Raw genomic sequence first — 12888 nt, forward strand, 5'->3', positions numbered from 1 at the left:
TGGGCCCAGGTATATTCTCATAATCTTTGCTTTGGGCCCAAGTTTGTTCTATGTACTTTGGCAATGTTCATTTTTATTTGTTTTGTGGGTGTTATTTTCCCATTTTCCCTTGTTGTCCATTGTACATATTGTTTTCTTGCCTCTGCCCATTTAACTTTGCATTGTTCATGCTCCTGTATTTGCCATGTACATCGTTTCCTATAGCACAGTAATATTTCATGTGCCACAGTATGTATAGCCATTCCCCAGTTGATAGACATCTACTTTGTTTCCAGTTCACAAAATGCTGCCATTCTTATTTTGGTATATGTGGAGCCTTTCGTTTTGTCAGTAACTTAGCTGGCATCTATTTCTAGGAATAGAATAGAATCTCTGCGTTGGTATGGCATTTTAGCTATTTCTTTGTTGCATCCAAATTGCTTTCTGGAGGTTTGTACTAATTTATAGCTCCAACAACGATGCATCATTGTGCCTATCTTTCTAACCCCACCTCCATTTTTAAACATTTATGAGACTTTTGTCCAGTATGAGTTTTCTGGTATGTACAATATTTGATATTTATATAACTTCATTATTTACAAAGCACTTCACATACATTACATGCATTGTACTTTAAGGCAACTCTTGACTAAACTGATGTATATATCACTGTAGATTTATATAATGTTTTTAAAATGTTCTTTTACTCATCTCCTGCTTATGCTTCTGACTTTCCAGACTTCACCCCCTGATTTGAGGGTAGAGGATGGAACAATTAACTTCTCCCAAAGTCTTCCTTTCTTGAGTGCTCAGAACTTTGCAGGCAGCTAGCTGCATTTTCTGTCAGCTGCTCTGCTAGTTTCCACTCTAGGGAACTCCCTCTTCCTGGGGGAGCACCATTCTCCCCTTCCCCTTTTTTAGCATCCTTTTTTTGTGTTGACTTTCCGCATTTGATTGTAAGCTTCTTGAGGGCCAAAACTGCCTCTCCTGTTTCCTCATTCATATCTCTACTACCTCGCAGCATAATGCCTGACCCATAGAGTAGGTGACTGATAACTACTTACTGAATTCACCATGCCCTTTTGCCTCTGTGGCTCTCTCCTCCAACTGACGAGTTCGTCCTAGAAATTCCATTTTTGAGAAAGTTCCTATGCCAGCCATGTTCACGTCCTTCGCTCCTCTCTGAGTTCTGTTCTTGACTCTGGACTTCCTCCTTCATGATCTTGCTTGGATCCTTTCTCTTCCTCTCCACCCCTATTTTGAGCTCTCTTTTATGTGTTGTCTCTCCTCCTCCCCATTAAGCTCCTTGGAGAGAGGGACTGGCTTTCTTGTAGCTTTTATTTATATCCCCAGTGCTTGGTGTGCCAGTGTCAATTCTTGTAGTCTCGTAGACTTGAGAGCATTCTAAAATGTCAGCTGTTATGAAATACATTCGGTGTCTTGTTGTCCAGGTGTGAACTATTTGTTACCACCAGAGTCCTCTTTGCACTGCCTCAGAATGAAATGAAGGTGACTCTCTCTCTGCATAAAGGAGTCCATGCAATGGCCACCAGCCAAGCTGGAACCTTTGCTCAGTTTCAAGAGGCTCATCATCAGAAGGTTTGGCCCCCAGGTTAAGAATTCATTTTGGCACAACTCATGTAAAGCAGATGTCAAAGTCTTCCCTCCCGACCACTCAAGCACCGCAGCTGTTTTCTCCTTGTTTTCTCCAGTTTTGTTTTCCTCCGATCTCATGCTTTTCCCTGCCGCTGGGTGGAAGGCTGTAAACATTCTTCCACCATGATGATTCTTCTGTTTTACCTCTATTGAAAGTCCAGGCTAGGTGATGCAATAGGTAGGACAGGGAGCTTGGAGGAGAAGACCTGAATTCAAATCCTTTCGCAGATGCCGGCAGCAAGGGACCACAGACAGTTACTGTATCACCTTTGGTGCCTGTCTAGGCTCCTTCTCTGTAAAATGCAAAGATTAGGTTGATTTTGAAGGTACTTCTAGATCTATGGAGGTGATCATAGATTCTCAAATGAGTGCTCTCCACTCTGCTTTCCTTACTTGCATGTTTTAAAGCATGCCTTCCAGTTGATAGTGCAAGATACATATAACCTTTTTTTTTTTATACATCTCAGTTTATACCTCTGAGTTTGGGTTAAGCACTTTTCCAGTGAGATGTTTATGCTCATTTTGTTTACCTACGCATTTGAGTTGTCTATACACTCGGTAGGCAAAGAGTGTGATTGTGATTGAGACATTTTTAATGTCTTGAGTACTGTAGTTTCGAGTCCAAGATGGGCCAAAGTAGGCCAAGAATAGATCTGGTCATTTATATAGCATCAAAGAAAAGAGGCTGAGCAGGGTGTGCCTGTAAAATAATTATGGCAGCAGAAACATTCTCCATTTCAGATTGGCACCTGCTGGACAAGTTAGAGACTTAAGAGTCTCCTGAGGTACTGAAAAGGTTAAGTCTGGGGGAGGGGAGGGTGTGTGTCACATGACCAACATGTGACAGAAGTCCATCCTAAGCCCACTGTCAATTCTTGAGGCCAGTTCTCTGTGTACCCTTCCATGCAATTTATTTGCTGTAACAGAGCAATTAGATTTTATATTTCATATGGGTTTTTTTTTGTTTGTTTTTGGGGGGTTTTTTGCGGGGGCAATGGGGGTTAAGTGACTTGCCCAGGGTCACACAGCTGGTAAGTGTCAAGTGTCTGAGGCGGATTGAACTCAGGTCCTCCTGAATTCAGGGCCGGTGCTTTATCCACTGCGCCACCTAGCCACCCCCTTTCATATGGGTTTTAACATTTTCTAGATAGTTTAGTAAATTCTTTCTTAGGTATAAGCACTCGCCATGAGAATCCCTACATTTCTGAGCACTGAATTATTGCTATTCATCTTCCCCTTCCCATCCCTTTTAGGTCTTGCGAGGTTTGCCCAGTCAGCCAGAATCCTCATCAGTCTATGCTGGAAACAGTGCAGTACTCAACTGCGAAGTCAATGCTGATCTGGTTCCGTTTGTGAGGTGGGAACAGGACCGACAGCCTCTTGTTTTGGACAACAGAGTCATCAAACTCCCAAGTGGAGCTCTGGTTATCAGTGATGTGACTGAAGGGGATGGAGGGCTTTATCGATGCATAATTGAAAGTGGTGGACCGCCTAAATACAGTGAGGAGGCTGAACTGAAAGTTCTTCCAGGTATGAAGTTATTAGACCTTTCTGCTTCTTGTCATTTTTAAATAGAGAGGTCAGTATGTTCATTAGAATGTTGGTGTTTGGCCCACTTGTGGAGAAAACAAGTCTCAATTATTATTGCAGCACGTCTCAATTGAACCACTTTTGGAAGGATCCTTTGTCTGGTGCGTCCTTGAGTAAGTCTAACAGTAAGGAAAGGTGAAGTTCAGTGAGCATTTTCCTCTGTGCTTGGGCTGTTTTAATGCCTCCTCCTCTCCTGATGCATTCCCACAACAGTGCTCCCACTCAGGGAGTCTGCATTTCAGGACCAGAGACCTAGAAAACTATGATTATTTCTGTGGAGCATCCTCATGTATAGGCTTCCCTGCCCTCCCATTCCTCATAGATTAATTTTTTTTTTTTGGGTGAGGCAGTTGGGGTTAAGGTGACTTGCCCAGTGTCACACAGCTAGTAAGTGTCAAGTGTCTGAGGCCAGATTTGAACTCAGTTCCTTCTGAATCCAGGGCCGGTGCTCTATCCACTGCACCACTTAGCTGCCCCCTTATAGATTTATTAAAGCTTTTTTGTGTCCTCAGCACTGGCTGCAGTAACTGATACAGTGAACTTATTAAAGAAATGCTTATGAATGAATGAGAATAAAAATGCATGAGTTTCCAAGTTAAAACATTCCTCTTTTGTTCACAAGATGAGTGTTAATGGTTGAGCTCCCATGATTTACTAGGTGATATATAGCAGGGCTTCTTAAACTTTTCCCACTTGCAAACCGTTTTCTCCTGAGAAATTTTTATGTGATCTGAGGGATACATAACCTTTTACTGTTGACAGATTTTTTGCAACCCCCACATTCAGTTACCTGAGCCCTTGTGGGGTCGCAACCCACAGTTTAAGAAGCTTTGCCTATATAGAACTTACCAGTAATGGAGTGTTGTCTCTGTACAATTGGTAGATGTGACTACAGTGCTTTGATTGGAGGTCTTTGGACCTTCAATCTGCTACTGTGGAACTTTTGAAATAACTCTCTTTCTCCCCTCCCCCTCTCCTTCCCTTCTCTCAACCCCCTCCTTCTGATATCCTCCCCCCCACACACACATATACCCCCCATACCCCCCTACCTCCCCCTTACATTTTTGCCTGGAAGGATGCTTTTAAGCTCCACTTAAGCTTATTATCAGCGTCAGCAATGATCACATGTGTACATTTAATTTAAATGAACAAAGGCCATCTCAACTGACTAAAATCACTGTTCACACACAGATCATCCCCAGGTGTGCCTAGTGCTGGGCCCACAGGCCAGAAACACTGATGTTTAAAGGTCCTGTGGTCAAAAGAAGTGTTAGTGTAATAGATCATTTATGATGATTTTCTCCAAGTTGAAAACTTTGTCACTTATTTAATCCAATATGGCCTTATTAAGAACTTGAAAAATCCCTGCATTCTTTTCCTTGATTGTGGCATGTTTTATGTACAGGTTTAAAAACTTTTCTTTGAATGAAAAATCTCACCTGTACTTAATCTTGAACCTGGCTTGTGTGCAGAAAACTGTATGACAAGACTGTAATGCATAGAAAATCTTTTCCCATATTCTTGGATAGCTCTCTCTTAAAACATTTAACTTTGAGGATGGAGTTTTTCCCATCTTTCCTCCTTGCTTTTCCTTTGCTCTCTATTTAGAAAGCTCTGTAACATGTAAGCGTTCCTGCAGAGTGCAAAGATGCACTCTGATTTATTGGCCAATCTTCTGTATTTTTCTTCTGCCAAAATAGGTTAAAAGAAACAGTTTGGGAGGGGATGGACTTGCATTGTTTTTTGAATGGTTGATTTTTCAACAAAAAAGATCCAAACTCAAGACATTAGTACAAGAAAACATCTAATAGAAAATTTGAAATAACTTACCCTTTTAGTTCCTTGAAAAGACATTTCTTAAGTCTTTAGATTAAGAATTGTAAATAGATAAACTGTTAACAAATTGTAAAAGGTCAATGATATTGATATCTGTTTCAATATACAGATTTTATTTTTTATTTAAAAGTTGAAGGGGCAGCTAGGTGGTGCAGTGGATAAATCACCAGCCCTGGATTCAGGAAGACCTGAGTTCAAATTTGGCCTCAGACACTTGACACTTACTAGTAACCCTGGCAAGTCACTTAACCCTCATTGCCCTGAAAATCATAGCTTAAATTTTTACAGCTGGAAGGAATTTTAGGAGATCATCCAGGATAACCAAATCTTTTTAATGAAACAGAAATCACAAATGGCTGTTTGTGTTATACTTGTCAGGAATGTTACTTAGTCCATTGAAAAGAAACATTTGGTGATTTATAAATGATAACAGCTAATTATTCCAGAATATTTCAACTTCTTTTAGTTGTAATGCTAAGTGTTTTTATGAGACCTTTATTTTAGCCACTGAATTATATTTTTCTTATTTCACCAGTTATGTGTAGGGTGAAATTATTTGATGTCATTTATTATTTTGTTATAAGCATAAGTACTTAATGATAAAACCTTTCAGTACTGTTTTACACATTTAAAATTAAGTCCCAGGTTCTGATCTATATGAAATTTATACCATTATTTAAAAGATACTTGGATCACTGTCAAAAAGTTCTGATTTGTTTTAAGCAATTTAATAAAGTGTCATTTTGGGCTCTAAAACTATCAAGAGTTAATTAAACTTTCTGATTCATCTACTATTTGGGGGGGGGGCAATGTGGGTTAAGTGACTTGGCCAGAGTCACACAGCTAGTAAGTGTAAATTGTCTGAAGTGGGATTTGAACTCAGGTCCTCCTGAATCTAGGGCCGGGGCTTTATCCCACTGTGCCACCTAGCTGCCCCCTCATTCATCTACTATTAACAACAATTACAATTTAAATTTAGGTTTTTCTATTTTGGTGTCAAAGTTAGTCATGAAAGGGAGAATAGTGAGAAGGTAATTGTTTTCTTACGAACCTTTTGGTTTTTTTTTTTCCTCCAAAATTAGTGTTTGTGTGAGAGTGTGTGGGTGTGTGTAAGGTAAGAAATTTAAAAAAAAGTTTAAAACTTTTCTTTTGAGCTTTTTTTATGTCTAATATACCAAATGTGATAAGTATATGGGAAAACCAAGTCAAACATTTTCAGATAGACTTTCATATTACTAAATTAGCACAATGACTTTAGGCTTATAGAAAATGCTAAAAAAATTATTACATATATTTTAGTGTCTTTCATTGAAAAAATAGTATTTTTTCCCTTCATGGCTCCAAAATTTACATAAGTAAATACATTTACCAAACTTTATATTTTTAATTCCAAATAGAGAAACACTCACCTTGTTTTGGTCTCTTATTATTTCATGCTTTTATTATTGTAGTAGCTTGTTAACTGTTCTCTTTTTTGTGTGTTAAAGTCTGACCCCAAACTTACCTATTCATCCTTATCTCTCACTACTTCCTTATAAGATCCCTATAGTGTAGTCAAATTGCCTTTTAGCCAGTCCAACTAGTCTGTAAGAGGTAGCTAGGTGGTATAGTGAACAGATTGCTGGGGATAGGGACTGGACAGTCTGGGTTCAAATCTAGCCTTAGATACTTACTAATTGTGTGATGCTGGGTAAGTCATTTTATATTTATCTACCCTCAGTTTCCTTGATCTGCAGAATGGAAATAATAACACCTACCTTGAATGATTGTTTTGAGGGTTACATGAGGTACTATTTTAAAAGTGCTTTACAAACATTATTATTATTATAATCCATCCATTTCTTTCTTTATTTTTGCCAGCCATTTTTTGAACACATTTGTACCTATTTGTATCTGCTGTACCTTTGGTGCTGCTGTTTTTACTTCTCCTTGGATTGTTACCTCTACCTTCCTGCCCCCAGGCTCAGAGGCATAGTAAGAAGATGCTGGTTCATATCCTGTCTCTGACGTTATACTACTATACTATGCGACTATTATATCGCCCCTTACATCTTCCAATAGTTCTCCTAGACCTATATGCAGTGTTGGTGGGAATCACTGTATCAACAAAATCATAGGTCTTGACATCATATTACCCCCATGCTTCCCATAAATTCCACCTCTTTTCAAGGCTCAGTTTGAATATTCTCTCCAGACACCTTAGCCCTGAGTTATCCTTTATCTTACTTCCTTTGACACTGTGAGATTTAAAATTGATATTAGATCTTAAATCTCCCCTACTTAACCTTTCCCTTAATTTATCTCCCAAACTAGTAAATGGAAGAAGCTTTTGGTTTTCTAGATAGACCTTTTTATTTATTGTTTATGGTAGTCACAAGGTGATGTTGATTAGAAGGATAGGAAAGTAGAAACACAATACAAATCGTCTTAAGTCTAAGCTTAGTCTATATTCCTTATAAAAACTCACCAAACCGAAAAGGCCACCTTTGGAGGAGAGAGATCTGTGCCGCACCGTCAGGAGTCCCGCCAAGCAGGCAAAAGCCTCACTTCCGTCTCTCCACCCCGGAAGTTAGTCCCCGCAGGCAGTCTGACGTGCGCAACAGGCGGGACTGTTCGTCTCCTCCCCAAAAGGGTGGTCCTTCAAAAACTGGCGTCTTTCAGTTATCCTAACCAACTGGTAAAACTTTCATATTTTACCACAACACTTTGTTTATACTACTCAGCATTTCTAAAGTCTTATTTTACTTTTGCGCACATCTTTTTCATTAGGTTGTCAGCTTCTTGAAAAGCAGGGCTATGTGTTAAACATCTTTATGTCTCTGTGACTCACAGTGCTTTTCCTATAGTAGATTTAAAAATAATTTTATTTAATACATTTATTTAGTTATATCAATTCTATTGATAAATTTGTATAATTTATTATAATTATATTAGTATATTTATTTGATCATTTTAATTGATTCATTGAAGTCAATATTCATATACACAGTCTTGCTGCTTAATGTGATAATACTTACAATTTAAAGACATGAACTGAATTCAGTAGTCATTAATGAAGTGGCTTAAATTGTTAATTGTTAATCATTGTTCATTATTTTGGAAACTTTTTTAGATCCTGAGATTCCATCCAACTTGGTATTTTTGAGCCAGCCTTCTCCACTAATCAAAGTTATTGGGCAAAGTGCAGTCTTACCGTGTGTTGCTTCAGGAGTACCTATACCTATCATTAGATGGACAAGAAATGAGGAGGTCCTTAACCCAGAAAGGTAAATTGTAGCTAATTAAAACCCTTTCTACAGTTAAAATGAGACTAAGGTTTGATCTCATTAGAGACTACTGTTATGAAACATTTTAAGTCTAATTTTGTTTACCATTAGAATTGTTTGGAAGGGGGAGAAATTCTTTTATAATATGAAGAAATGACTCATTGAATCTTGCTTCAATATCCCTCCTGCTTTAGCTTCCATTCACAGACCCTTCTTCTTACAAGATTATACCAAATTCCTCTGTCCCTCTCTTGAATTCTTAGCCTCCTTTAAAGTATAGATTCTTTACCTTTTTTTCCATGGTCACTTTGATGGTCTAGAGAACGTTTTCAAAATACTGGTCATGAATGCATAAAATAATAATACATTGTATTACACAGGAAGTCAATTATATTGAAATATAGTTATAATTTTTTTAAGTTCAAGGATTCAAAGCTATAAATTCATATTTTAAATCCTAACTCAAAAACCATTTTCTACATGAAAACTTTCCTAACTCCCTGATCAATAATGGACTTTTTCCTCTCAGACTTCACAAAGAACCAGAAACTTTTATCCCCAGACTCTCCAATTCTGGTATCTGTATATACCCTAGAAAATAGCCACTATAACGTTTACTGAATAGGGGTATGTGTGATATGGTTAGAACTGTGTTTAGAAAGGTCAGTTTGACATCTAAGTAGAGGATAGACTGGAGTGGGGAGAGACTCATGACAGGGAGATCAGCTTATAAGCTATTGCAGTAGCCCAGGCTTGAGGTGATGTAGGCCTGCACTGGAGTAGTGTAAATGTGAGAGGAGAGAAGGGATCTGATCAAAAGGTGGAATCCTCAGAATTTGGCAGCAGACTGGATATAGGGAAGGGAGTGGTGAGAGAGAGAGAGAGAGAGAGAGTAGTCTGTGCTGATAGCTAGGTTCTGAGCCTGGGAGTAGAGCAGAACAGAAACACTTGAATTCATGTTTGTGAGTTTTTCCAAAGAAGCAAAAGGAAGAACAAATTGAGAATAAAAGTAAGCTTAAGTGAAGGACAATGCACAAGAAGAGAAACTAAATGTTGTAACAGTTTAAAAAAACACACAATCTCTATACAAATAAAGCACATTGATCTTGAAGACAGCATGTATACAAAACAACTTAGGAATTATTGGCCTCCTTGAAAAACATGATAAATCAAAAAACCTGAACACCATAATGTAAAAAATAATAAAAAGAAAACCAGATATTTAGTATAGGGAAGTGGTACCCCAGTTTAAGAACCCACAGATTGCTTCCAAGGAGCATGACAGGGGTCAAGGGGCCAAGACCTTTAAATATAAAGGAAAGGAAATTTGAAGGCACACAAGATCATTCATTGGAAACTCACTTAATACCTGTTGATTTGATTAAAATAGGGAAAAAAATAATAAAGACTTCCTAGTAGTTTCTCATTTGGGATAGCTGTAAGTATTCCTAGGATCTTTGCTATTGTCAGAGACAACCTGATGTAAAATATGAAGTTCCTCAAAATATCTGAGGACTCAAAGAATTACAAACAATCTGTATAGCATAGGAAGATTTCTGAGTGCTGAATGAAAATGAAAAATCTGGAATAGAATAAAAGATAATTGGGGTAGAGTCAAGATGGCAGAGGAAAGACATTAAATGCACAGAGCTCCTGATAGAATTATCCCAAAAACAGCAATAAAAGAACCCCTGGACGTGAGCTGATGATGAGTGAGATGAGCAGAACCAGAAGAACATTGTACACAGTATCATCAACATTGAGTGTTGATTTACTGTGATGGACTATATTCTTCTCACCAATGCAATGGCACAGAAGAGTTCCAGGGAACTTGTGATGGAAGAGGATCTCCAAATCCAAGGAAAAAAAAAAGAACTGTGGAGTATAGATGCTGAATGAACCATACTATTTCTTTTGTTTTTGATGCTGTTGTTTTTTTCTATTTTGAGGTTTTTCATCATTGCTCTGATTTTTTCTCTTACAACATGACTAATGCAGAAATATGTTTAATGTTATTATGAGTGTATATATCAGATTACCTATATCAGATTACCTGCTGTCTAAGGGAGGGGGGAGGGAGGGGAGGGAGAAAAATCTGAAATTGTAAAGCTTGTATAAACAAAAGTTGAGAACTATCTTTACATGTAATGGAAAAAAAATAAAATACTTTATTAATTAAGAAAAAAAAAGAACCCCTGGAGCAGAAAAACCCACAAAAATACTGGTTGAGATTATTTTCCAGCCATAGACAGATTAAAGAGGGCTGTGCTGAGCTACCGGTAAAGTCCAACCCCGCGATCACACAGAGACCCCAGGCACGCCACACCAGAGGAACTTAAGCCCTGAGCTTTTAAATCAGCTGCAGCACCAGCATCTTCTGGAACTGAGCTTGCAGTTGGGTAAGAGGGCTGAATGGCTGGCGGCGGATGGGGGGGAAGTGCAGGGTGTCAGCAGGACCTAGGGAGGAATTTAGCTGTCCCTCCCCAGCAGGGAACCAGGAAGAAATCCTAAGTGGTTGGAGGCCCAGGTTGGGGAGGGGCACAGGCTTGTCGAAGCTAAGAACCACACCACAGAAAGCTTTGCTGGTTGGTTATTTAGTAAGTAGGCTTGAGGTTATCTTCAGACCAGAGAACAGGCCAGGTGAGAGAAAACCTGCCTCCCTCAAACCAAAATGCTTGGGACCCTCTGAAGCTGGGAACAGTAGTGTAGCCGAGAAGCAGGGCCCCCCAGTGGAGATTGTAAAAGAGGGCAAGATGAGCAAGTAAAGAAAGTTCAGAATTATAGAAAGTTTCTTCAGCGACAAGGAATATCAAGGTGCACCCTCAGAAGAGTACAACAACCTCAGGGCCCCTACCTCCAAAGCTTCCAAGAAAAATATGAACTGGTCTCAGACCAAGGAAGCTCTCATAATGGACTTTGAAGAGAAAGTAGGAGAGGTGGAAGGAAGATTTAGAGAGAGGGAGGAAAGAATGGAAAGAGAAATGAGAGCCATGCAGGAAAGTCAACAGCTTGAAAAGTCAAATGGAAAAGGAAATTTAAAAAGCTGTCTGAAGAAAATAATTGCCTAAGAATTAGGATTGAACAAATGGAAGCTATAAATGACTTTATGGCAAACCAAGACACAGTAAAGCAAATCCAACTGAATAAAAAAAATAGAGGGCAATGTGAAATATCTCCTTGAAAAAACAGCTGGCCTGGAAAATAAATCCAGGAGAGATAATTTTAAAATCATTGGACTACCTGAAAAACAGGACCAAAATAAGAGAAGACAGCATCTTCCAAGAGATTGTGAGGGAAAATTGCCCTGATATTCTAGAAGCAGAAGGTAAAATAGAAATTGAAAGAATGCACTGATCACCTCGTGAAAGAGATCCCAAAAGGAAAACCTCCAGGAATATTATAGCCAAATTCCAGAGCTCCCAGGTCAAGGAGAAAATATTGCAAGCAGCTAGAAAAAAGGAATTCAAATACTGTGGAGCCACAGTAAGGATAAAACAAGATCTAGCAGCTTCTACATTAAAGGACCGGAGGGCATGGAATATGATATTCCAGAGGGTAAAGGAACTGGGACTACAGCCAAGAATCACGTACCCAGCAAAACTGAGTATAATCTTTCAGAGGAAAAAAATGGGACTTCAATGAAAAAGAGGACCTTCAGGCATTTGTGATGAAAAGACCTAAACTGGATAGAAAATTTGACTTTCAAATACAAGACCCTGGAGAAGCATAAAAAGGTAAACAGTAAAAAGAAACCATGAGGGACATTAAAAGGTTAAACTGTTTACATTTTTACATGAGAAGATAGTATTTCCAACTCATCAGAACCTTCTCAGTAAGGAAGACACAGGTTTGAATGAATATGAAGGGATGATATCTGTAAATAAAAGATAATTTATGATTAAGACTTTTTGGAGAAAAAATACTTTTAAGAAATACTTTACATGTTTCTAAGGTAACAAATCAATGTCAATTGAACTTAAACTGATTGAAGCAATGCCTGCTGTCATTAGAATTTACAGCAAAAAAAAAACTTTTTTAAAAGCATGAGTTAGGGGCACCTATGTGGCCCAATGAATAGAGCACTGGCCCTGGAGTCAGGAGGACTTGGGTTCAAATCCAGCTTCAGACACTTACTAGCTGTGTGACCCTGGGGCAAGTCACTTAACCCAATTGCCTCCCTACCCCCACAAAAAAAGCATGTTTTGAAAAAATAACTATGACACTTGTTCTCAAAGTAGGAGATTATAGAAATAGAGCTGTTCTAACGTACCAACTATAGCAAAAAGTTTTTGCCTTTTCCCCCCATTTAAAGTATTTTATTTTTCCCAATTACATGTAAAGATAGTTTTCAGTGTTCATTTTTGTAAGATTTTGAGCTTCAAATTTTTCTCCCTCCTTCCCTTTCCCAAGACAACAAGCAATCTGATATGTTATACAGTACAGTCGTGTTCGACGTATTTCCACATCAGTCATCCAACCATAGTAAATGAAAGTTAAACATTGAGAAAAATTGTACTTAGATGAAGAGCATAAATTAATACCAATTAAATGAAGAGTAAAA

At 38.4% G+C, this 12888-nt stretch overlaps 1 protein-coding gene across 1 annotated transcript in view; it reads left to right on the plus strand.

Annotated features, from left to right (window-relative positions):
* Positions 1–12888, plus strand: part of NEO1 (neogenin 1) — a 187651-nt gene that overhangs the window by 11700 nt on the left and 163063 nt on the right. The window contains exons 2-4 of the mRNA XM_043980302.1: positions 1431–1578; positions 2889–3165; positions 8174–8327. Of these exons, the coding sequence (XP_043836237.1) occupies positions 1431–1578; positions 2889–3165; positions 8174–8327 (579 nt within the window). The remainder of the gene's footprint in view (positions 1–1430; positions 1579–2888; positions 3166–8173; positions 8328–12888) is intronic.

The sequence above is a fragment of the Dromiciops gliroides genome, chromosome 2 (genome assembly GCF_019393635.1).
Source record: "Dromiciops gliroides isolate mDroGli1 chromosome 2, mDroGli1.pri, whole genome shotgun sequence".
NCBI classification, from domain to species: Eukaryota; Metazoa; Chordata; class Mammalia; order Microbiotheria; family Microbiotheriidae; genus Dromiciops; species Dromiciops gliroides.